At 35.2% G+C, this 26,299-nt stretch overlaps 1 protein-coding gene across 1 annotated transcript in view; it reads left to right on the forward strand.

The window, feature by feature from the left end:
- Nucleotides 1–134: 134 nt before the first annotated feature.
- RYR3 (ryanodine receptor 3) overlaps nucleotides 135–26,299 on the forward strand; it is a gene marked incomplete at its 5' end in the record, with an annotated part of 111,027 nt that continues 84,862 nt past the window's right edge. Inside the window, 7 exons of the mRNA XM_008935761.1 lie at nucleotides 135–237; nucleotides 2,963–3,100; nucleotides 11,497–11,770; nucleotides 13,619–13,733; nucleotides 17,972–18,101; nucleotides 19,092–19,195; nucleotides 22,156–22,291. Of these exons, the coding sequence (XP_008934009.1) occupies nucleotides 135–237; nucleotides 2,963–3,100; nucleotides 11,497–11,770; nucleotides 13,619–13,733; nucleotides 17,972–18,101; nucleotides 19,092–19,195; nucleotides 22,156–22,291 (1,000 nt within the window). The remainder of the gene's footprint in view (nucleotides 238–2,962; nucleotides 3,101–11,496; nucleotides 11,771–13,618; nucleotides 13,734–17,971; nucleotides 18,102–19,091; nucleotides 19,196–22,155; nucleotides 22,292–26,299) is intronic.

Below are 26,299 nucleotides of genomic sequence, written 5' to 3' on the forward strand. Positions count from 1 at the left end.
TGATTCTATGATTCTATGATTGTGACATTTAGATAGGACTAACATCAAAATACAGCTACAGTTACTTATAAAGCTGTTTCCTGGAAGTAAAAAAGACTATTTCAGTGTTTTAACTATGTTTTAATTCCCTTAAGATTAACATGTTGCTGAATTTTCAACTGGGAGAGGATTGTCCCTGTCCAGATGAGATTCGGGAGGAGCTATATGAATTTCATGATGATCTTCTAATTCACTGTGGTGAGTGGCAAGGTTTTGTAATGCTTTTTGACACTTCACATAAAAAAAGGACAGATCAGGTAAAAGCGTACTTGTATGAGGTTTTTTGTCAGGTGTATTACTGTCTACACGGTGACTTCCTTAACGTACTTGGGTCCATTTACAAAAATATGGGAAATCTGTGCATGGTTACATTTCACTGTTATATAGCTATTAAGTATTATCTGATACCATCCTGTTTGCATATAAATTTTAGACTGACTTAGAAAAAAATAAAAATAATCCAAACAAGGTTGGATTACATTAGAAGATTTATATAGGCAAGTGTATGTGTACAAGCAAATAAAAGATATTGAAAGAATGTTATTGCTGTGAAGCTGAGCTGCAGAAAATGTAACCAAAATCACTAAATGAGGAATGCTGCTGCTGCTTTAGCTTAGTTTCGTAGTGTACACTTAACTGTGATGGTCTGCCATTGTAAAACACTATTGCACTACAGATGGCAACTTGACTTGCCTCAGTCATTGAATTTGAGTTTCCTCTAGGGTATCCTCAAGGGTTTGTTACTGGTATTATTATTGAGTTAGCTTCTGACCACTCTTCATCTTTTCATGAGGTGAAACTCTAGTGATTGTGTTGGTTTTTCCTTTTTAGAGGTGTACTTTAGTTATTGTTTACTACATACTGAATGTGTATGTTGAATGAGAGGGAGAACTGAAAACAGAAAGCACAGTCTCATCATTAAAATAATTTAATAATCCTCTGGATTCTAAACAAAACTATATTCATTACTTTGTACAGATTTATCATAGGTGGTTGCTGCAGATAAATGCTCCTCATTATCTGTGTCCTTAGTCCTTAAAATCAGTGCTAAGCAATCACAGCTGCAGATAAAATGAATAGGAGTTATGCTTGGCATATTTAATCAGCTTTTTAATACTAAGTATACTTTGCGGTCTAAGTGGAAAAATATGTATGCAATCAAGTAATTAAAGGCTGCTTCATAATGAATGTACACAAATCGTCTCAAAGTTACTCAGGCGGTCTTAATCCTACCATGTCCTAACTGTGAGTGGTTAATTTTGTCAGCAAAATAATAGTCCCCTGACATTATTGTTTTGCATCTAATTTCTTGGTTATAAACAAAAAAAACCCCAACAAGTTTACAACGGATTTTATTGCATAATATGAAATTGACACTTATCTGGGTTGGAACCATCTGTCCCAGTGCACAGACCTCTGCTACTTGAATTAAGTGATGACCCAGTAGTGACGTGAGATGATCAGCTTCTGAATGGATTTGCAACTCTAAGAGGATGCAGAATGAATAATAAATGATATGGAGCAGTGAATGAGACCCCATCTGGAGCAGTCACAGAACCTATCTCCTCCAGTCTAATACTGTTTAAATTCATCATCCCACAGCATTTCTTCTTGTCTGTCCATTTCAGTTTCTCCAGGGTTCTCTTCCCAGTGTCTCTTGCTTCCAGGGCCTAGATGGTTTTCAGTGCCAGATAGTTTCTTGTTTTCTTAAACATCCTTGTCTGCTCTCTCTTTCCTCTCTGTCTTGGCTACGTTTCCTGTTCTTACTTTTTCCAGTCTCTAACTGAAGGAATAGCCTTCTTTCATTCTTAACTTTTCATTTTACCCAGCAGTGTAATTTTTCCCATTCCTTAACTTCCATATGTAGACCTCAATTTAAACTTTGACTTCTCACGTTTTCTCCGACTGTTTCTGAATTTTCTCCGACTGTTTCTGAATTTGTTTCTTCTTAGTCACTCCTAGCCATAGCAGTAACTCATTACCCTTGGTAGCTGCCAGCAGCAAAATTTTTCCAACCTCCTATCGCATTTCAGGTTTTTTTTTCCTTTCTTAGTGTTTGTTTGTTTTTGTTTTTTTTTTTTTTTTTAATATGAGTTTTAGCCTCTGCAGTTTATTCTTTACCCTCTGCTCTAGCTTCTATCTCTTTTTAGTATTCTGTCTGGGAAACTTTTCTTTTTCTCAGTTTCACTTTGACCAGCATCCAAACAGCAAAAGCCTACATTTCAGCTCAGCACAATTACCCCTGGTCTGAAGGGAACCTGCTTAGATATTCTGTGCTCCTGCACATAACACATGTGGTATCTGACCGTCACCCAGAGGAATGAAACATTTAAGAATGCTTTGAATGGTTGTGAAGCAATGCAGTGAACTGAACTGTATTAAGCTACCTTGTAAAATGACATCCCTTCTCATCAGATATGTTTTCACTAAAAACATTTCTCACTGGTATAATCTCTGAACACCTGCTCTCTTATAGTTTTAAATTCAGTCAATATATTTGTTTATGATTTCTAAATATCTCAACTGAAAAATTGTACTATATTGTGAGATACAACCATTTTTTTCTTCAGCTTACAATCTGTAATATGAAACAAAGGTTCATATATTTAATCAAGTATAACTATGAGTCACAAGTAATTGCCATAGAAGAATCTTCAAAAAATACCACTTATTTGGTCATAATACTGAAAAAGGATGCTAAATATAAGAAGTATAAGTATTAAAATAAACATAACTTGAAAGGTGCTACTCTAGTGAACATGTTAAAGCTGCTGTCATTTTTGTCAAAGAAAAATTTCTTTTTCTTCTATGAAAAATTTTGGTAAAAAAAATTCCTGTAGATATTTTGATATTGTTTAAATAACTTTTGAAAATTAACTTCTTCAATATACTTTGTTTTTAACCAGTTTTGTTGTCTTCTAAGGTATTCCTCTAGAAGAGGAGGAAGAGGAAGAGGAAGATTACTCCTTGGCTGGCAAACTCCGTTCATTAATATACAAAATAAAAGGTCCACCAAAAGCAGAAAAGGCAGAACCTAAGGAGGAAGAAGAGAAATCTCCCAGTAAGTTTTATTTCTACATAAATACTTCCATGATGCATGTGTTAAGGTGTACGCAGTCAACACGAGTGTATTTTCTGATAGAGCTTTATAGGAGACCGAAGAAGCAGCCTACCTGTTTAAGTTCCTTCTGCCTCTTGGAATAATTATCCTACACACTGAAAAACTTTGATGCATTGTTAAATGAGAAGTTAAAATGAGTGGGAGATTTCGGGTCCAGATGACTAACTCTGAGGTTGAAAATGTGTATGTTCTTTATAAAGAAATGTAAAAAGTTAATTATAGCACAATAATCTTGGACTCAAGCATTCCAAACTTGAGAAGTTTCTATTTATATGTTTGGTTTCTTTCAAATGTGAAAACTTTCTTCCTTTCAGCTTAGCTCCATTTATTTTTTCTTCGCTGCGTGAGAAGCTGTATGTACCTTAGAACCAAGATATATGTGAAAAAAAATTACAGTTTGGGTTTTTTTTGTATAAAAAGGGATGGCTTTCGCTTATTTCACTTGATGACGAATACATACATTCATTAAAAACTGACAACTTGTTCTGATTTATCTCAAGCATCACATGTACATATATACATCCATATCATATCCTTTCTGAATTTAAATAAATAGTTGATCTATTTGACTGACTAAACATAAAAAAAAATCTTTACTTTCTGAAGTACAAATTCTGCATTCATAAATGCTTAACAAAATTGTTCAGATTTTATTATTGCTATATTTTATTCTGCTATGTTTTTATAGACATTTAACATGCATCTCTAAAATCAGAGGGCAGAAAACATAGTCTCGTTATCATCACCTTGCCTGAAAACTTTTCTCTGTAGTTTATAAACATCATTGCCCATTACCGTGAGCTTTCATGTTGCTTAAATATACATGAGAACAAACACCACTTAGCAGAATTTCTTTTTTAGTGTTCCTTTCTGCAGCAGAATACTATAGAGGAGGAGGACTGGGATATCCCTGTGTGTTTGCTAAGTAATATTAAGCTATTAACATTTCTTAAAAGAAATATTTAATTCCAAAACACCTGAAAAGTCTGTGTATATGTTTTGAAACTAATGAGATGAGATAAAATTAAATTCACAGGCCTAAGAACAATACATATGGGAGAATGTATATTACATCACTGAAAACTGTCTTTCCCCTAGCTGAGTAAGCACAACAGAGAACTGAGAGTAACTATGAAACAATGCAACAATTTATTTCAAGTTAATTAGTTTAATGGTATTTAAGAGTAAGTCAATAGAGAGTGCTTATTCCTCTGTTTTCAGATCTGTAATGTCCTGTGGCAGTGATTCATAGAACCACAGAATGGCTGAGGCTGGAAGGGACCTCTGGAGGTCATGGAGTCCAACACCTCTGCTCAAGCAGGGCCACCTAGAGCAGGTTGTACAGGTCTATGTTCAGATGGCTTTTGAGTACTTCAAAAGACGGAAACTCCACAACCTCCTTGGTCAACGTGTGCCAGTGCTCACTCACCCTCACAGTAAAAGTGTTTCCTTCCGTTCATGTGGACCCTCCTGTGTTCCAGGGTGAGCCTGTAGCCTCTTGTCCTGTCACTGGGCTTTGAAAACAGCCTGCTTCTGTTTTCTTTACACCTTTCCTTCAGGTATTTATATATATTGACAAGATTGCCCATGAGCCTTCTCTTTTCTAGACCAACAGTCCGAGCTTTCTCTTGGTTGATGCTGAGCAGACAGGTTAATGACCTTTCTTCTCAAAAAGACTTGATGATACATGTTGCAAGGCACTTTGGAGGCTGGTTAGACTTCATTCATATGCTATGTGTATCTGCTGATAACATATATATATATATGCAAATTTTGCACATTATGGTAAGAGAAAGCTGTGCAAAGTTTGACAGATGTTAATGAAAGTTTTTACTCTTGAATTAAAGTTAGTTCTTATAAGAAACAAATATAGTTGAATCAAAGTTATTCTACACAGAGGAATGATGGATAAACTTAGCACTAATTCATAGCTTTTCTGATATAAAAAGAGGGAAAGTGTCTTTTCTGTAGAAGAGTAAATTAAAGTGACACATTATTTATACGCAAATGCCATATGCTTGCCATACTTCATAGCTATCTTCTTTTTACTTTACCATGCCTAATGGCATAAAGCAAGCAGAAGAAGAGACTAAGAATTTGTTTCAGCAAGTTTTCTTCTAAATCTTACAACCAGATTCAGAAGCATTATCCAGCAAGCATTTGAACACTTACAGGGTATAATACATTTTGTTATATACCTTTATAGAGAGGAAATAGAAGAATTATTTGTTGTTTGTTTGGTGTGTTTTTTTTTTTTTTTTCTTTTTTTGTTCGTTTGGTTGGTTTTTTTTGTTTTTGTTTTTTTTTTACTGCATTCAATTTTAACTTGTAAATTCTGCCCAAGCTTGTAGGTAGTACTATACTGTATGTAACTCATATTTGATTCTCTGAAATGGTGGATTTTCAGAGAAACGAAGCATGTTCATAACCACAGGGGAATGTAATTTGTAGCAACCGGTCACTTCTTTATCATGCTTTGAAGATTATTTAGTTCATTAAACACTATAAGAAATAATGCATGTGCATTAAGTAATTGGTAGCTGCATGCAGTCATTTTACCAATTAAAAGCTGAAAATAGTCTATTGCCTGTATTAATATTGTGTCAAATTTATACTACTTTTAATTAAAGGAAGCACTCAAATAAAAAAATACTACATATACATTCCTGTAATGTTTTTTACAGAGGTGAGTTTAACCTCATTGTTACTTAACAGGAAAGCACAGCTTGTTTGTAAAGGAAGGCAGGAAAGTCCTACATCCTGAAGTTATCTCAAATTCTTGAGTAGCAATTTGCTATTATTATTTTCTCTCTGTAATGTTTCATGTTGCATTTTGAAGGTATATTGTTCTTTTGGCTCTACTTTCTCTGATAAATTTTTTATTGTTACTGATGCTGCTACTGGCAGGGAACAACTGGTACAAAAACTGAGTGTTCGTATTCCTTCCTGCTACAATCCCTTCCTAGGGTACATATAGAGAGGAACGCACGTGCATGCACCCTGAAACATTTGAAATCACATTTTATTCTGAGCAGTATTCTTGCACATGTATATTCTCCTACCCTATCCCCTAATACAGCAGGAGTGTTCATGTCTAAACAGGCAAGATGGGTTCTGTGCTTGCAATTCCTCCACCATCTGCATGAGCATTTTGTTAAGCTTATTTGAGCAACGCATTTGGCTTTCACTACTATGTATTACACCCAGTAAGGTTCATGTGTAGTGTCAATCTCTGAAATCTTGTCTTTGCTCTCATATGTTTATGGGTTTTAAATCTTTAATAGTGATTATGGACAGTAAGGAATGAGTAGAGCAGAAACCCCAGTTCCTCCAGATCTTCCTTTAGAACATAAATTTTTGCTGAGGTTTCTCATTGCCCTTGTGAATCAAGACTGGCTTTTGCCAGCTCCAGGTTTCTGTAACATCATCCAAATATCAAATACAAAATAATGGAAGTGACTTGAGGTTAGTCTTTCAGTAATTGCTCCTCTTGTATTTCCAATTTGCTCAGGTTGCAAAGAGATCCTTGTACAGACCCAGGACAGTTGATTTCATTTCAGATTTAATCATTTCATCAGGAGTTGTGTAAGATTAGACAGCAATGTTATTTTATAACTTAGGACACCTCTTACACGATATATATGTACTGTAAAGCACTGGAGAGGGCTTATCCTTCCCTGAAAGAATATTTTGGTCTGTTAAGCATGATATTGTGTTGTAATACAGTAAATATTATAATAATCTCATATGTTGCATGAAAAAGGGCTTTATTCCCCAGTGACTCATCTGTTAGCACCTGGAATTCAGAGTGAAAGGAAATGTGTGCCTGAGGTTCCCCAATCCTCTAACATGACTGGGGTCGAGGGGGTGTGGACAGTGTGCATGGCATGTGCCTGTTGACAAGGCCTTGAGCATCTAGTCATACTCAGGGGCTGAGTATTCATAAGAAGGAACTATTTTCTGCAAAGAAATCTTCCTTTCCTCTAAGAAAGCATTCATAACTATTCACAAATGGACTTTTATCTTAGGAGAGATGCCAACAATGTAAACTAGTGCTAATGACAGATTAGTAAAATTTGGTTTTAAAAGCAAGCTCAGAGATTAAACACACTGAGGCAATAAATGTTAGTTATGATGATAGGACTTCTGTAACTGTCAAGTCATACTTTTTATAAATCATGCATATGTGGGACTCATCATGCAACCTTGAAAGATTGTTTAAGGCATTGCAATTTCTTGTTAAAGCTTAAAAGCTGGAAAACCATTGGCACCTATTTCATCTGGTTATCGATGTCACCATACCAAATACCCAGATTGCTCCCATCTTCTGTTACAGCTTAATCTGCTGGCCTGCCCTTCCCCTCCTTCCCAAGCCAGGGACTTTGGTGTGATACAATGGATAGTATCCCTTACACACAACAAATGGCAAGGAAGGACTTTTTATTTAAGATAGTGAGTGATAGGTATACTGTTTACTTTTTCTACAGGTGGAAATGAAAGGAGATAAATGATCTTGTTCATGTATTTTGGGAATAGAAGCTATGGCTGTCAGGCTTACTCAATTGTGGGTCTTCATATGCCTCTAACTTAGGGAGGGTATCTGCAGTTATAATAAATCTGTCACGTAGGACTTTATGTTCTGAAGGTATACACTTCGTTACTGGTCCTAGATTACTGGTCCTAGAGCTTTCCTAGAAATCAGGAAATAGAATTTACTGGCTTGAAAAAAAATGCCCTAGTTCAGGTCCCACATTAAAACAATGAACCATGGACCTTTCAGAGTAATTTTAGACTGGATATATGAGAAAGTTTGTGTGAAATCATAAAGTCTTTATTGATATCCACTGCACATTCAAGGGAAAAAAAAAAAGTTGCAATTGTGGCATTAAAATGAAGAATAATAGATTATGTCTTTTGAGAGTTATCTCCTAAGAGTGCTACTTATACTGAAACCACAGAATATTAACCTGTTAGATGTTACTTACGGTAGACTTTCCACTGGCTCTTAGCTCCGTTTGTTGTTGCTTGTTTTTAAAATTTTAGTTAAAGAACATTTGGTTGCAGTACAGTACATTTGTGATTTATTAGCAGTCAGAAAGAGTATCAGACTATTGCTGACTATGATTGAGATCATGCTGGGGTCATCGTGTTTGATTGTTTCTCATCTATTCTCATCTTTTGGCTGAGCTGCAAGATCTTTTTCCTCAAGTACAACAAACACAGCAGCTTTTCTGCTTCAGTATAGGGCAAAAGAGGGTAAAAAGGATCAGAGGGGATAGAAAAAAAATCACTGTCACAAAGGAGACTTTTGAGTTTTGGAGTAATACGGTGTGTAAGACAGGCTGTAATGGTTCAGATCCATCCAATCCAATACCTTAGTTAAAACAGTGACCACAAATGGTTATCTATGGACCAGTAAGAATAAAACAATCAAATTCAATGCTTAAAAATTTAATGCTCTCCTAGTCTCCAGTTGCCTTCAGCTCTGGAGTTTTCCCGAGTCTAAATAGGTTTATCTTTTTTTTTATCCCCCTTGTATTTTTCTGAGATATTTGTGTAGTCTTCACTTGAGCAAATGTGAATTTTTAACATCTGCCACATTTTTGACAGGGAGTTTCAGGGTTCCATCATCTACTATGTGAAGAAACACCTTTCTTTTTGGCTTAGCTATTCCTGCCTTGTGAATGGGCTATGTCTGTTTGCTTCTTCCTGTGTTTGGTGAAGTTCAGTGTGGCTGAACTATGGAGTAAGATAATGTACTCTGCTTTAAACATTCCATTCTTAATAAATCCTGGCTTTTGATTTGATATTTTTGACTGCTTGTGAATTCAGAAACTTTCTAGACACAGTCCCAGACAACTAACTGTCTCTAGATGGCACTGCTTCAGTATAAGGACTGGAACCAGATCCTCTCCAGAGGTCTATTCCAACCTCAACTATTCTGTGAATTTCATGGAGTTATCTGCCATATCTTATCTCTGCCAACATCTCATCATTCTAATTATAAACGAGGACTATATTTTCCTACCTCATTTTGTTTATGGTGACTAAAGTGCATTTCATCACCATTTTATGGCTCATTTTTACCCAAAGTTCTGCTTCTTCAGTTACAGTCATATTTGCTGTCCTTCATAACTTTGTATGATCAAACTTGCTTGCATCTGCTTATATCCTTCTCAGGTCTTTTAAGGAAGGAAGGTGCTTAACATCATACAATACAGTATGGATCTGTGCAGAACTTCACCGCTGTTTCTCCTTCTTTGTGACCACTACCATTTAGTTCTACGCCATTTCATACCTTTTGACCAAAAATTCATCCATGCAAGCATCCATGATTTCTCCAAGGCTATTTGCCATACTGCCTAAGCAAATAAACATGTAGCAATTGCTACTTGAAAACTTAGCAGAAGAAAAAATCAAAACTTTCAAAGTTATTAAAACCTATGTGCTGAACAAAACATTAACACTTTTTATGGAGAACCATTTTAAAAACTTCAGAGAGAAACTCTAAAATACATAGGACCATTTTGTTGTATTCACATATGGAAACCTCTCTTGTTTCAGAAAAACAAGTTGTTTTTCATGTTTTCATTTCATGAGAATATTTTTGTTGTGGAATATTATCTTAGTATTAAAAATAATAATAATCTTTTAGTTATGTGTATACATATCTGATAGTTACTCAAGTATATAAAATCATCTTCATAACTGAGTCAGTGAAAATAATAACTTTGTTGCAGAAGTGGAAAATACCTATTTGGAGTAAATCATATGGTATTTTTCCATCATGAAAAAAAAATCCAAAATACCACATTATTTTGAAAGTAATATTCCTTTCAAGATTAGATGGGGTCCTTGGGGACATGACTTAGTGGTGACCTGGCAGTGCTGGGTGACCTTTTTAGGTAACTGTCTTTAACGCTATATCCACTGTAATCAAAAAACCAGAGTAAGTAATTATATTCTTTCATAAGATCATTGGCTTTCTGACAAAAGTGCATTATATTTATGTAATCAGAAATTGGTGACACTCTGTGAGTTGGAAAGTTATGAGAAATTATTAATTATTCCAGGAGAGAAGGGTTTAGTGCAAGAATCAAGAGGAGATTGCCTTGTTGTCCTGAAAGAAGAAAATTTTTTGATTGAAGAAAGTTATACAGTATTTTGGAACAAAGCTTGTTTCATGTTTTCATTCATAACATGTGGCTAAGGATGTGTAGGCACAAAAATAAGTGGATATGCACTAGCTATGAACTCTTCTGTGCTGGAAATGTGAGGAAGCTGTTCTTACCATTGGAAGAACTTTGGAAAAGTCAACAGGTAGCTTTGCTGGAAACAAAGGAAAGAAACTTGCATTGTTTTAAAAGGGAAGGTGGTTATTCGTGTTCTGCTTGATATGAACAATGAACATTTCTTGGAACAACGGACTGGAACGTGTGTTTAGTTTCCAGGTAAATTTCCTAAACTCTAGGCTCAGAAAAATTGTTTTCAGGGTCACTGAGCATGTAATGTGTACAACAGAACTGCTTCAGGCAATATGCATTGTGTAGTTCCAAACCGTACAATTTGTTTTGAAAGTGTATTCACAAGTGACAGTGACTTTCCCTGAACAGATGGGAAATACAGATTAAATTCCTCTATTCTAAGTCAGTTTGCATCTCTATTCCATAGAGATATGTGTTTGCATCATCACAATTCTGAGATGTTTCCAAGCAGATCATCTTTTTGAAGACAATGTAGATCCCTTTTTTGAACAACAAAATAACCAGCTTTTCATCAGGTGAATGAGCAGCAACAGCCAGTCAAGCCACCCTGGCTAGGCCCTGAATTTGATGCTTGATTTTAAAAAGATGAATTAATCTTATCACTCACATCCATGAATATTTCTGCTGTAATTGAACTCATACTTGTCTGCCAATAAACTGTTTACCGAAAAAATTAATTACCAGTTTCTGTATTCCACACCTAGGCTGATGATCATCAAGTTTGATGTTTAGATATTGCATTCAGCTTCCAAGGATGATTCTTAGTCATGATCAACTAAGAAGCCTTCATTACTAACAATGGTCGTATTGACTGGAATGCTAAGTGGAAGTTTCTTGTCTTCCATCTCTCAAGAACATCACACTTACCTTGAAAGATCTAAAAATTATTTTGGAAATAATGGAAAAAATAGTTGAAAAATCCTGTTCAGTCTGCTTCCATTCTTTTGCTCTTTAAAAACTGCCTCGCTGTCTGCTATTACTTAATATTTTACTATGATATGTGGTGTTTTGACCTTTTTTTTGTTGTTGTTGTAACAGCTAAGTAACGTTTTATGTATTTTATTTTTTTAGCTACGCTGAAAGAACTCATATCGCAGACTATGGTGCGCTGGTCCCAGGAGGATCAGATTCAGGATCCAGAATTGGTTCGGATTATGTACACCCTCCTTCGCAGGCAGTATGACAGCATTGGGGAGCTGCTGCAGGCTCTGAGGAAGGCGTACACCATTAGTGCTGCCTCGGTGAAGGACACCATTAATCTGCTTGCAGCACTGGGCCAGATTCGCTCACTTCTCAGTGTCAGGATGGGAAAAGAGGAAGAATTGCTAATGATAAATGGATTAGGGTATGGAATTAACAAAATTTTATTTTTAAGTTTGTGTTAAACTTTTTGTTGTATTAGTAAATCCTTTCATTTTAGATCCTGGATGAAAATTGCTGCTCTACTAAAATGCATATATGAACCAGAAATTTTAATTTTCACAGTTGTTTCCAAGATGGTTCCAATTAATCTCTCTAGCAGTATCAAACATTTCAAAGTTTCTGTGAACTAAGGTATTCTCACCTAAACAAAATAGACTCCATTTACTATAGTTAAGCGTAATCCTTAAAGCTGCATCAAACGTTCTAGCAACTCTGGAGAAAACAGATAATTTATATCTTTATTGATGTCAATATAACACCTCTCCCAAAACTACAGCACATATTTCAAACAAGAGTGAATAAACTTGCTAGTTTCTTTTTAATCCAAAAGTTTGTGCAAGCAGTTAGGTAGAACCAGAAAAGTGGTGTTGTGATCTGAAATATTTCAAATTGCTTAGTGTTTATTATGTCATCATCAGTGACAACTGAAAGTTTTTGAACAGGAAGACTGCTTATTTTAGCCTTCATAACATCACAATTATAAGAAATTGCTTTTATGTAATGCTTGATGTGAGAATATTTTTTCTGTCTTTGCTATGAAATTACCTCTTTTAAGCAGTGATATTATACTGCATGCCTGCATGTCTGTTACTCCTCTTATGTGAATAATTTTCAGATAACGCCATTTAATATTGGAAGGAACAAAAAATTCACAGAAAATTAATTACTTCAACTAAAATAGCGTCTTTAAAAAGAAAAAATGACAACACAATTACCTAAGAACTGTACTTATTTGTCGTTTATCAAGAACATTGAACAATTTATCTCCTTTACATTTGCAAAGAACTTCTGTTATTCTTACTATGTCACTGTAGAACCTGTACTGTTTTTGTAAAAATTGCGAAGACTAATTTCTTAAGTTGAATTAAGCAAGTTATGGTAACTCATTAGGTAGTGTGTGATGGTATTACCTAACTTGTCCCTGATGCTGAGTTTGTAAAGTTGCTGAAAATTCTAAGAGGGATAAAAGGTGAACTGATCGTGTGTGTAGCCCTCTTCCCAGAGGCGCTGTATTGAGTCATCTTCCATTCCCAGTTTTCTGTATGTCTTTAAAGCAGGCATGATGTCTGTTATTTGCAATTCATTTTTAACAGGTTGACCTAAAATGTTAGATATCCCTGGATTCCCTATTGAAACACATAAAAATTGTGTTCTGGATTACAAAACAAATACAGCAAGTTCTATATTATGTTGAAGGGACAGTAGTCAAAATAAATAAGTTTAAATTTTCCTTTCTGGGAGGACTGTATGCCATTTTACATCTTCTGACAGATGGTCTTAACTTTGGAAATACTGATGACACACATTTAACAGCTAGCCTTGAATATTATGTCTATTGTCTTCTTCTTTGTGAACTGAGAAAATTAATTAAGAGGTGTTACTGCAGAGGAAAGACAGGACTTAGATTTCTTGATCTCCATTCTCTACTTTAAACATAAGGGAATATGGTTTTTTTTCCACTTAGATATCACAAAATATATTTTTCCTTTAAACAGAACAGATGGTAACAGCAATTTAAAGATGAAGAAATGTCATTTTGAAATAATTTAAAATTTTAGATTCTTATTATATAGAATTTATGACTATTAAAGAGAATGACAACATATTAAAATCTGAGGTATTTGGTGTTCTTGTATTATGCTGAAGTCTAAGGATTTTAAATGATGTTATGAAAGTGAATTAATATTTCAGAAATCTCTGTTAATGCATCATTGATTTAAATGAAAATAGTATTTCTTAAAAATACCTTGTTGCCTTTTCTTCCTTTTAGGGATATAATGAACAACAAGGTGTTTTATCAGCATCCTAACTTAATGAGAGTCTTGGGCATGCATGAGACTGTTATGGATGTGATGGTGAATGTGCTTGGAGGAGACAAATCTCAGGTAATTTCAGCATAATTGTGTGTTTTGCATTCTGAACCTTTTTGAAAATATACTAGGATACTTAAGAAATATCCAAAGAAAAATAGATCTTCATCATGCTAGACTGATTTTTCTTGTGCAAACTGAAATATGGCTCAATGTTAAAAATAGAAGAGTTTCTGTAGTACTAGAGGTAGAAGCCCAGAATTCTAGTACTTGGGGTTTTTAAAAAGTGAGTGAGAGCTTATAGGTGTTTCATTTCTCTTTTAACAGGACTTTTAAATGTTTTCTTCTTGTTTCAAACTAAATACGTACAGTAGCTGCATTTGTGGAAGGTGTAGATCTGCTAGGAAAATACACCTTAGAGTGTTATTAACAATAACTTGTAATAAGAGACTAACAGCAACGAATGCTGTTAGTCTGAATGCTTAAATTCACATACTTGAATTGAGCAATAATTTTCTTGCAGTGTTGTATTTTCCTGTTTCTTAGTGCTGTGCTTGAATATTCTTCACTGTGAGAGTGGTGAGACACTGGAACAGGTTGCCCAGGGAGGCTGTAAATGCCTTAACACTGGATGTGTCCAAAACTGGATGGGGCCTTGTACAACCTGGTCTAGTGGAAGGTGTCCCTGCCCATGGCAGGAGGCTTGTAACTAGATGATCTCTGAGGTCCCTTCCAATCCAAAGTGTTCTGTGATTTTGTGGCAGTATATATGTGTTAGTTTAAAGGCAGAGCGGCATGAATTTTGAGAAGCCTAACTGGGAATTTAAGCGACTGAAGAAAGTCAGGAGTGAAGCACGCTTACCTTCTTTCACCTCTTTGCATATGCCTGATGTTTTTATTCTGTTGCCTCCCTCTCATCACAGTGACTCCTCTTATCCCAGTACTGCTTTACTTGTTTTCTTTTGCCTGGACATTTGCACTTATGAATTTGGAATGATTTTCAGCCCTTTTTACTACCTTGTGCTTATCTTGTCTCTGACTGACAACTTGTCATTAATTGAATGCCTTCTATGTGCAGCTACGCCCCTCTTTCTTTGCCTCCTTGGTCACATAGCTCATATAGTTCTCTAGAATACTTATGTATTTTGTCTGGCTATACCATTTTAACAGTATTTTCCAGTGAAGGCCTCGTAACTAGTGTTACAAAGCATTCACTGGATTTAGTTATTCTGTTTTAATATGCTTACATCTGAGTTCAAGGCAAGCTACTATTAATTATTGGATTATTAATACTTCACCAGTTTATAGATGTCACAACCCTCTGTTTTTCATATATATACATGTAGTCAAAGGTGACCAAAAAAACCCACCTCAAAACAACAGGAACAACTGCACAGTGCCTTCTAATTCTGACCTTGACGTACCTTCTAATTCTATTGAAAATGATTTCATGGAAATTTTTTGGAACACAGATCTACAAAAATAATTTACAGAAATTATTATTATATCCTTCAAAGGGAATGCAGACCTGGAAATTACTTGGTAGCCTGGTGTTGCAGCATTTATTGTGTCTGCCCACCCAAAATTTACTACTGTGTCTCTGTCTTTATGGAATGCATGGGGAGAGTTAGATACCTCAGGAGGGATCCAAAACCTCACCTGCCGAAGTGGAATTGGCATAGGAGTAGAAATGTTATGAAGAAGTTTGGAAAAGGAATAGTGTGTTTTGGAATTCAATCTATCCAGACTGCAGTGCCTCATTTTCTCCTTAAGTGTAGAAACTTTCAGGTACTCATGATTCAGAAGCAATAATTTTCTTAGGGAGTCACACGAGTAATGTCATGTTATGAAATAACACAACCAAGCTTATTAACAAAGAGCTTTGCACACCATTAGCACAGATTTTAGATATTGCAGTGGGGAACCCCCAGGCTGTAGCCTGAGAAGGTGCATGTTTGTGCACGCTGCAGATCTTTCACTCTGCCAGGTAAGACATTCTTCTACATAAAAAGGAGTAGGGCCAAAACCAGTGAGCATGCCTTGGTCAGTTACGGCTGTATATACTACTTGAAATTCTCTGTGGGTTTGTCCAGTGTGTTGCTTACATACAGTTCAAATATAGTGGTGCATCAGGCACTAGAATATTGCGTTTCCTGCTCTTCAGCAAGTTCCTCATGGCTAGATTGTTAGTATGTTCCCTTCTCTTTCCTCTTTCCAGCTTCTTGGACATAATTTTTTGTCCAGGGTAAGAGCTTTAAGAGATGGAATGAACAACTATGCAACGTAGGCTCTGGTTTAGGGATTGGCCATTTTCCTAGATTGTGGCAGCAGGTGGTTTAAACTAGGTCTCCAGCTTCTGGGATTAAGTGATTTTATCATGAGGCTGGATTGAGACATGTAGTGAGAGTGTAACAGCTCTCACATCTCTGAAGAAATGGTGGGAAGGTAAAACTTCTCACCATTTTTTGCCATACTTGGGCAAGCTTTCAGAGCTCCCATCCTGCTTAGGTCTGAGTGTGTATCTTAATGCTGAAAATAGTTATTTTTAAAAACCATGTCTTTAGCTCTTGTAATTTTTGAAAGTTAATGTCATGTTGATTTCTGGTCTTGATTATTCATTCATTTTCAGGGAATCATGAACAACACCCTCTTTGACTGTCAGAATTGAATAATTTTATTTCAGAGTTATTTTATACTGATTGAAAGTCAGAATTGCATATTCATATGTATTCCTGTCAATAATGAAGACTTTCTAAAAGGACAAATTTTAACAGTATTGCTGCTATTGTAATTTTCTAAGCAAATTTATGTCACACATTTTTTAAAAAATCTCTGTAAAATTGGGGATGGAAGCTTTGTTTGATGTTTTCATGAATAAATTAATGTTTTTCATTCATTTTCATCTACCCTACATTGAAGAACAGAAATCCTATACAACAATGCTTGTACATAATAGCTCTTTCATGACTGAAATAGGCAAATGAGCTGCACGTATTAGCAAAAAAACTGCCAAAAGCTACAGTTAATCAAGTCCTAGAATTTAGGAAGTGCACCTGATAACCTGACAAGATAATATATGACATATAGATTTAATTGCATAATGAGTTTTTTTGCAAGATTGTTGTTTCATTAACTGAAAAAGTTGCACTTCTCAGGATTAATTACAGCTGTGTTGTAAAAAAGGCAATATTTATTAGAGTTTGTTATAATAACACAAAAGTAATATTATTTACAGTTGAAAGGTATGAAGTGAAGTAGGCAGGATGTCATAGGAAGGAAAAAAAAAACCATCATGTAATTAAAATGCTTGGATATCACTTTGGGTATTATAGGAAAAAAAAAAAGAAATACAAACAAACAAATAACACCTTATTCTGCTTGTGCCTCAAGGATGCTAGTCAGATTATTAGAAAAAAAAATAAATTCTTGGTGGTAGTGAATTTTCTCATTAATTTTGTGACTATCCTTAGGATATACATCTGCAACAGAACTTGACATTTTTTTTCAAGTGTTATATAAAGGTAAAATTAGTAAATCAGATAGAAAAACCTTTAAACAAGCATCCAAAGTCTGTCCAATTTTTTTTAAAATTTTGTTCTTACACTTCCTTTCAGTAAAATGTGAGAATGGCAAAACTTGTTCATCTCAGAAGATATTATGACTGATTACAACTTGTAAAATATTCTTTCATGAGTGCTACAGATGAAATTGTTTTGTTTTAAAAAGAAAAATACTCACATGTAATGTGCAACAAGAAAAGTGTTGAAGGGGTTTTAGTTTAGTTTTGGTTTTAAAAGCATTTAAAAGCTATTTACTGTTTTGGTTTATGTTATCAGGCCTTTGCATTGAATGATATAAGAGTCCTGTAGAAAAGTTTTATATGAAGACTGTATGTATTTACATGACATATAGGAGGATAAATATATTTCTTGAATATTCTTTATTCTGCTAATAATAATAATGGAGGTTGAGCATGTTATCCTAATGTTCCTGAGATTGTGGTTTTGTATGACTGCATTTACTAGTCTGCAAATTGCTTTCATGAGCATTATTTCACCATTTTTTTTCCCCTTACATGTCCCCAGTAGTCCTCTGCAAAATGATTTATCTTCATTTTAAACTTAATGGCCTAATGAATACAAAAGTTAAAAGGAAATGTGGGTCCTTTCTTAAGTTAGAAACAAAGCAACTGTCAGCTGCTTATCACCTCGGTAACTTCATTATACTTTCCGTGTTAGGAGTGCAGGAAGAAGAACTGGAACAGATTGGTAATTTACATATTTCACTGCTTTCTCAACTTTCTTCTTCAGCAGATCGCTTTTCCTAAGATGGTGGCAAGCTGTTGTCGCTTCCTGTGCTACTTCTGCCGCATCAGTCGTCAGAACCAAAAGGCAATGTTTGAGCACCTCAGCTACCTGCTGGAGAACAGCAGTGTTGGACTCGGTACGCCATGGGGCTGGAGCAGCCAAAAGCAAGACCATGAGGAACAGTGATGTCTCAAAACTAGCCTCTCATTAGTATAGCAAGTAGAAACGTGTGACGAAGGCTCTCTAAAGCTTAAACCACTTTGTGGTTTCACCACTAACTCTTTGAGGTTTTCTTTTGGTTTTCTTCAATTTTCCTGTCATCCTTATGCGTCTTTGGATTGTATTAGAAACAGAATAGTCTAAATCTGTGTTTTTAAATATCTTTAAAAATTTAGGATTAGATCCATATATTTTAATATTTTTTTCCTTTCAAAAGAGTTGTGATTGGAAACCTAATATTAAATTAACCCTTCTTAACCCTTCATGGTGCTTGCCTGTTTCATCTGGTTTCACTTCCCTCTAAAGTTTAGGCCACTTTCGTATTTTTCCTTTGGAATACTGAAGGTATGTTTTTTAAAGGGCGTGCATTAGATTTTGCAATACAAGAAAAATTGTTTTGACTAGATATGTGGCTATATTAATAAAGTATAGCAAGGTAGAATAGTGTGTGATTTCACAGTGCTTCAGCTGTTCATCGTGGCTTTTCGATGCCTACTTTTGCCCATATTAAACACAGAAAACAGGATAAGACTGAAAGAAAAGCATATTTTAAATCTGGAATTCACAGGGTTGTGCAGAATTACATAGTTAAAATTCTGCTCTGCTAAAGAAATAGTATAATATTCCTATGATTTGCTACACTGTTAATACTCATTTCTCCACCTGTATTTAAAACCAGTGTGGTTGAGTATGTTTACAGATATGGATGTCAAGTAAAAAAAAAAAAATAAATCAGTGTTTATTTTAGCATTATTCCAAACAGTTAACTGTGTTGTTGGCTGAAGAACAACCATACAGCATACTATTAATAGATTTATGTTCTGGTTTCCAGTGTGCCTGCTGCCCTCTGCTGCATGACTGTATTTACTGCAAACTGAATTTAATTATTGTAAATTAACTTCTGCAGCATTTCCTTCAATGAGAGGTTCAACACCGCTGGATGTTGCAGCAGCATCTGTAATGGACAACAACGAGCTTGCACTAGCTTTGGAGGAGCCAGATCTTGATAAGGTGAGTGATGACCTTGACCTATTTACCTATTTATTGACTAGTGTACTTGTGATAGAACAGATAAGGGCAAGTCTGATCATATTAATTTTTGGATATGGTCTCTTCAGAAATACTTGCTCTAGGTACGTGCTGTCTCAAGGTAAGACTGACTGAGCAGTATTTGCCCTGATTTTGCTTTACACTCAGTGAGAACCTCAGCAAAAGAGATTTATTTCTATCTTATGCAGCCTTTCACTATTGTTATCAGGTAGAAAGGATGACAAGAAAAAAAGGCATGAAACAGGAGCAAGGCATATCAAGAAACTCTGGAGAATTAAGAGGAAAATGTGGAGAAAGTGGACAGGTCTTTTGGCTTAAAAAAATCATAGAGATTGATGGGGAACAAGGTGTAAGCTGAGGACAAGTATTTGAAGAAGGGAAGTTGGAAGAGGATTTTAAGAGTAGTTGCAGTAGGAAACTGAATCCAGGACTCCAGTCATTGGCAATGGTTAGGGAAAAAAAAAGGGAAATGTTAGGAGAGGCAGGATGAACTAAAAATGGTGGATAAAAGGATACAAAAAATGTCATTAAAGTTATTTGTAAATCCAGGAAGGAAAACAGGTGAAGAGATGGAAGATGGATGCAGTCAAAAGAGGAAGAAAGCTGGAAGAGGAAGTGGTATTTGCTAGCACAGCACTGGGGAACAGAAAAAAAAAGACAGGCTTTGGTATATTTGAAGGGGAGCAGTTAAGCAGCTAAATGCTAGCTTAGCACAGAAAAAGCCTTTGTGCAGATTGAGAGAATCCTGTGCTGAGAGTAGAACTGCTTGTTCGAGGTGCTTGTGATCAGCATATGCTGTGGGAGAGGAAAAGTTGGGAAATAGAAATAAATAGATGTATGATGGGGATAGCTTCAGGAGAAGACAGAAGCAAGAATATGAATGGGAAGGGTGAGAGAGCACAGGAGTACACTAATTAGGGAAAGGTAGCATTGAGAACAATAACCAATTTTATATCAGCTGCAAAATTGCTGAGAGTGCACTCTGCCCTTTGCTTAATAAAGATATTTAAAAGTATTTGCCCCAGTATCAGCCCTTGGGATACACCACTAGTGGCTGGAATGCCACCAATGACTGTCTCATATTTTCATGGAATGTAATGAAGCAGAAATCACTTAAACTGAATTTCACTGTTGGCTGTTAACTGCATGTTCCTCATTTACTGATTGCTTACCTTGGAATACTTGGCACCACACAAGTGCTGAATGTTCAAACAGTAAAATACATCAGCTGCAACACATACAATATTTTATGCTGAAAAATCAAGCTGTATGTGTCTCAGACTGGGCTTTCCTACTTCATCAGTCATTTTAGCTGTAAGAATGGTAATGTATTGGCTGTAATATATTAACTTTGGTTAGTCAATAGCTTTGCCTAGTGCAATATGTGGATGTTATTCAGTAAATAAATTTATGAACTGAATAACAAGAAAAAACACACTGTATAGCTCGGTTTGATGAATGGGGTATACATACCCTACTCACAGAATGATGCAAAGGTTCTGTGTGACTAAAGTTTGCACCACAAAGCCTGTGTTCAGAGCAAATAACTTACATATAGACAACCTAACTTTTGAACTTCTGCCATTGCAAATTTGATCTTTTTTTATTACAGATGTATGAATGTGTGGAAGGTAAAGGATTGCACAAGAAAGTATCCCACAGTATGCTGACATACTCTAGTAAATGAATCGATTAAAATTACAGGGGTTTGATGGTAGCACTGTAAAATATGAAAAGATATGGAAAAGAGATTTATTCTATCATTTTCTTACATTCTTTATGAACTGCATCTCTAGACTCCTACAAGTGTGTATTCACTTATACCTTCTGAATGGATACTAGGAAACTGTTGAGTCCTGTTAGGAGTTGCTTACTTATTCCAACAAGTGCACCAAGTAACTTCCTTCCTGTGTAATGTAATAAACGCGGTTTTTCACATCAGCCCATTTTTCCTCTGTTGCAACCTTTTGGAGGCAACTCGTATACTGTATCAGCAGAGGCATAATTCTTCTTCCTGAATTCATAACTGGTTTCTCTCTTAGGGCATTAGATAATGTCTAAGTATGATCTCATGGACGGTGGAATTGCAGATAAAACCTGTTCCACTTTTGCCACCCATTTTTGGCTGCCTTTCATTGTAAGAAACGATTATTTGCATACCTTTTTCCAGGTTCATGAAAGGTGCTTGATATTCATTACCAATTGCAAAATATATTTAAGTACTATAATATTGTCCTTTGTGTATTTTAAATAAGAACAAAATCTGTGTGTTTGTACAGCTATCTGCAAATTTCCTTTTAAATGACTGAAAAACGGTTCTGTGTTTCAGAAATTTGGTTTACTGTAATTGCTGAAATTTGTCATGAATACTGAAAGATTTTTTAAAGATAATCCTCTTGACAAGTAATGCTATTTTAGGAATTTGCACCTTACCAAAAATTATAATCCTTGTGTTTTCATGCTCTTCAAACAGTTCAGTGACATTTATCAGCTTGAAAAATGTAATTTTTTGCATATTTATTAAAATTGGAATTACAGTAACTAAACATTTGGTATATAAACGTTTGCTATTATAGCAAATTAGCCATGCATGGTTATAGATGTTATTTTTAAAGCTGATAAATACTGTTTTAACTGTGTTTATGTACTGTAGAAATAAGATCCGAATTCCACAGTATTTTATTCTACTTTTCACATTCCACATTTGTTCATGTTGTATTGTTGTGTCATCAGAATTAAAGAGTACTTAACTTGTTTCATAATCATTAAAAGCAAGAATTAGAAAGTAAGATTGATGTAATAATGAGCTATGTTGGTAGTTTCTCAGGTTAAACACCTAAGATATAAAAAACTTGTTATGAAAAAAAAAAAAAAAGATCAGCTTTATTTTGTTTCATACTTATTTTGTTTCTGTATTGTAGGTTGTTACCTACCTGGCAGGTTGTGGCCTGCAGAGTTGTCCAGTATTGCTGGCTAAAGGATATCCAGACATTGGGTGGAATCCAATAGAGGGTGAACGTTACCTGTCATTCTTAAGATTTGCAGTTTTTGTTAACAGTAAGTGCAATTTCTTGGCATCCAAATACTATCAAAAGGTTTCCTTAAAATTGCTTTTCTAACCATAAAAATATGTTAGTTGGTGAAGAGAGGTTAATGCATACTGTTCTCCATACAGCTAAAAGATTATTGGTTATATGCTACTTACTGTAATTTTTGAAAATTTCATAGTTACATATTTTCTTTACTCTTTTTGAAAATGGCATAATTTAATAAGGTGTTAAGGTAGCAAATGATGTAAGGAATTATTTCAGTATATAAACTGTGGTATTTACATATACCACTGGTCATAAAGATAACCAGTGAGCACTGATTTTAGACCTTTCTTGTCCACTATACTACTGGGACATTTAGAGATTTGTAACTAAGCTATTTTGTATTACAAAAAGCAAATTTCCAATATGTCATGTCTTTATATAGTTCTGAGGGATCAGTGTTTGTAAAGTATCCTGACTGTGCACCTTAAATCTGATATCTTAAAAAAAAAAATCTTTTCCCTTGGTATTTTAAACTTGCATCTGTTCCCTTTTGAAATTTATGAAACAAATATGATAGAATCAAACTTAGGTTATTCAAGTGCCACTGAACAAAAAGCGTCCTACAGTTCATATGATTTTTTGTCATCAGGGTATTGATTTAGATTAGAGATTAGATGAGGTTAAGCATTGGGCTGTTCACCACCTGTCTGGTCTGCCAACATGGAGCTTGTTGGACAGCTCGGGACAGCCAGAAGGGAAATAATTTTAAGCAGTTTATTTTTCAGATTTTAGGTGTTCTGTTCACATACTGTTGGTCTGAAATTAGCAAATAATAACCTGAAATGGAAACAATAGTTCAGTGACCATACCTGAAGTATGTTCATTAGTCGATAAACCAGTAGCTATTGAGCTGCTGAACTGACTTGATAAAGTGCTGTAAGAAATGTAGAACAAATAGTCATTGAGTTAATAAAGTATGTGTTTTTCATTGTTGATTTTATAAATAATAATCCTCTGTATAATTAGATAGAGATAACTTTGATCTTACTTCTGATAGTTTATTTAATGTGAAGAATAAACTTTGCTGGATGGGTGTCTAGTCAGTAGAATTAAGTTTTGGTTTCAGCTATTTCAACTGCTTTTTTTTTCTCCTGAAGAACACTTATAGTTGGATTTGGAACCTTCTCATTATGACAGTTTTGGAGATCTTTGGAAGATCAGATTACTAATTACTCCATGTTCTCTGCTTGAGAGGACAATTACAAATATAAGATACTAAAATACTTGAGTTGTTGAGATAAAAGCAACAAGCACACACTTGTAAACCTATGAATAAATTTTTATTCTGACCAATGAATCCTTGAAATAAGAAAAGCTATTTTCAGTAGTTTAATATCACTTCAAAAGGTAAATAGAAAAGAAATATATATATATATATACAGAGAAGGTCAGAATAAGATTCTAGTGGCAAATGCCGTGTACAAGAAATTGTAAACTGAAAATATAGACTAAGTAATATTGGATCAACCTTTATTGGCTTCAGTAGAGTAGCTTTAAAGACTAATTTGACCATTGTGCTTAAATTAAGTTTCTTTCCTGCACATTTTAAAGTAAAACTACCTGCAAGAGGCTTTTGCTGATATGTACTTCCTTTTACTCAAAATTTCACTCCTAACAAAGCTATTCTTGTGTGTTGAAAACTTCCCAAATTCAGATAAAATTGTTAACATCTAGATCTAAATTGTATTGGAAATGAGCCACTCAAAACAATATTTGTAGTGCTTTTATTAAACTAAAAATTAATTGCACTGTGTAATTTTATTTGTATTTGCTATTTGATTCTGCAATATGGACTCAAACAGACCCTTGAAATATTTAAGGGGGGGTTTGTATTTGCCTCCTGAAAAGATGCATGAAACATGCAAATATTTAGGAGCATCTGCTCTCTGTAGCTGAATGTTGTGCACATTTTGATGATCATTTCTGTATCTATAGAGACATATGTTGAGATTATATTTTACCCAACTCTATATTTTATGTCTTCACTTAGAAGGCTTTAACGTAATGAAACCAAAATTACTGAGTTTAAGATTTAAAATCCTGTTTTTCTCTTGCACTGTTAAAATAAGGGGAATGAAATGGAGAAAGAAAGAAAAAGTGTGAGAGAGAGAGAGAGAGAAGGAAGGAAAGAGAGAGAAAGAAAGAAATGGGGAAAGAGAGAAAGGAAGGAAGAAAGAAAGGAAGGAAGGAGGAATAGAGAGAAGAGGAAAAGGGGAAGGGAAAGGAAAAATCTGTGCAAAGTCAGTAGTTAGGGTATAGAACCATTTTGGTTGGCAGAGATCTTTAAGACCATTAAGTCCAACCACTAACACTGCACTGCCATTCTGCTACTAAACCACATCCCTAAGCACCTCACCTACACATCTTTTAGGGATGAGGACTCCAATTCCATTCTAAACCTCTCCTGGCACAACTTGAGGCGATATGCTCTCATCCTATGTTCCATATCAAGATCATACTGGTGTCTTAAGTGGGAAAAATACAAGATGGACATATTTTAAATGTTTGACTGCTCCTTCTAGAGCCAGTCAGTCCCAGTTATCTCACCTACCACTGCCTTCTGCTGACTGACTTCCTGGTAGCACTACTGCTGCTCTTAGCTAAAGCCCAGTTTCTAATCCTACAGTTTTGGTGGCTGCAACATTCAGTTTACTATAAACTTGTTATTTGTGTTTCTGTACTTGTTTAGTAATGCAGCTTGCATGTAAAAATATAGATAGTGGTGACCAGAGGTACTGACGTCACAAATTCAGTGACTGTGAACTGTTTCTTTTCCTGTAATTGGTTTTCTTCCTACATGTCCCATTAATTTTATATTTTCCTACAGATTATCAGTACTCTTATAAGGTAGCCACTGTGAATTTCTGAAGTTGCATTTAATCATAAATGACCTAATTGTTATTCCTTTTGACTTTATTATTATTCCTGTCATGCTTCCACATGCCACTAACTGCAGTCCATGAAGCAGTGAGTTACATATGAAGAGTTCATGCATATGAAGGTTCCTTTTCCTAATGACTTTGATTCAGCAAGCATCTAGATCACAATCTGTCTGTACTGAATTTATGCAATAGTTAAACCCACTCTTTAAATACACATACATACATTTTTCCTCATGAATTGGTTATAAATGGGATTGTTTCAGGCAAGTCACAATCTTCAAAACTGATTTTAATGTGATTTTTTTATATGGAAAAGATCAAGCATTCGATTTCAGGCTTTAAATAGCAAGCAGATGATTTGATGAATATTTAAACATGCAGGAGAAGGAATCAGAAGGTTTTACTTTAGGTATGTTTAACCTAAACACACTTTGTTATTCTTTAGTCATGTTGAGATGATTAAACCCTGAGATTAATTTTCCACTGATGAAATACTAAGGACATAATGTTAAGCAACAGTCCTTGGTTCAGTTGGCCCATTAAATATCAAATTACTTTCATGCCCTGTTCTAGATCTGGTTTGGATGGAGTTGCCTTTCTTCACAGGAACCCATGTAGTTCTTGCTTTTCATTTATGGCTAAAACAGTGTTGTTAACATACCAATATTCTGACTGTTGCTGAGCAGTTCTTGTGCAGTGTGAAGGATTTCTCTTTTTTTTCCCATTCTGCCTCTTCCCTTCCTTCCCTGGCCCCACTGAGTAGGTTCAGCTGGGAGGGGACACAGCTGGGACAGCTGACCCAGATCAACCAAAGAGCCATTCCATACCATGATATTGCATTCAGCAACAAAAGCTCAGGGAAAAAGGTGGGGGACATTTGTGGTTATGGTGTTTATCTTCCCAGGCAACCGTTATGCTTGCTGAGGCCCTACTTTCTAGGAACTGGCTAAATTTCTGCCTGGGAAGCACACAGAATGAATTTGTCTTTTTGCTTTGCTTGCATTGCTTTTTGCTTTGCTTTCTTTACTAGACAGTTGTTATCTCAATCCATGAGTTGTCATACTATCATTCTATTTTTTCCCTCTCCC

The sequence above is a fragment of the Merops nubicus genome, unplaced genomic scaffold (assembly GCF_000691845.1).
Source record: "Merops nubicus isolate BGI_N331 unplaced genomic scaffold, ASM69184v1 scaffold13832, whole genome shotgun sequence".
NCBI classification, from domain to species: Eukaryota; Metazoa; Chordata; class Aves; order Coraciiformes; family Meropidae; genus Merops; species Merops nubicus.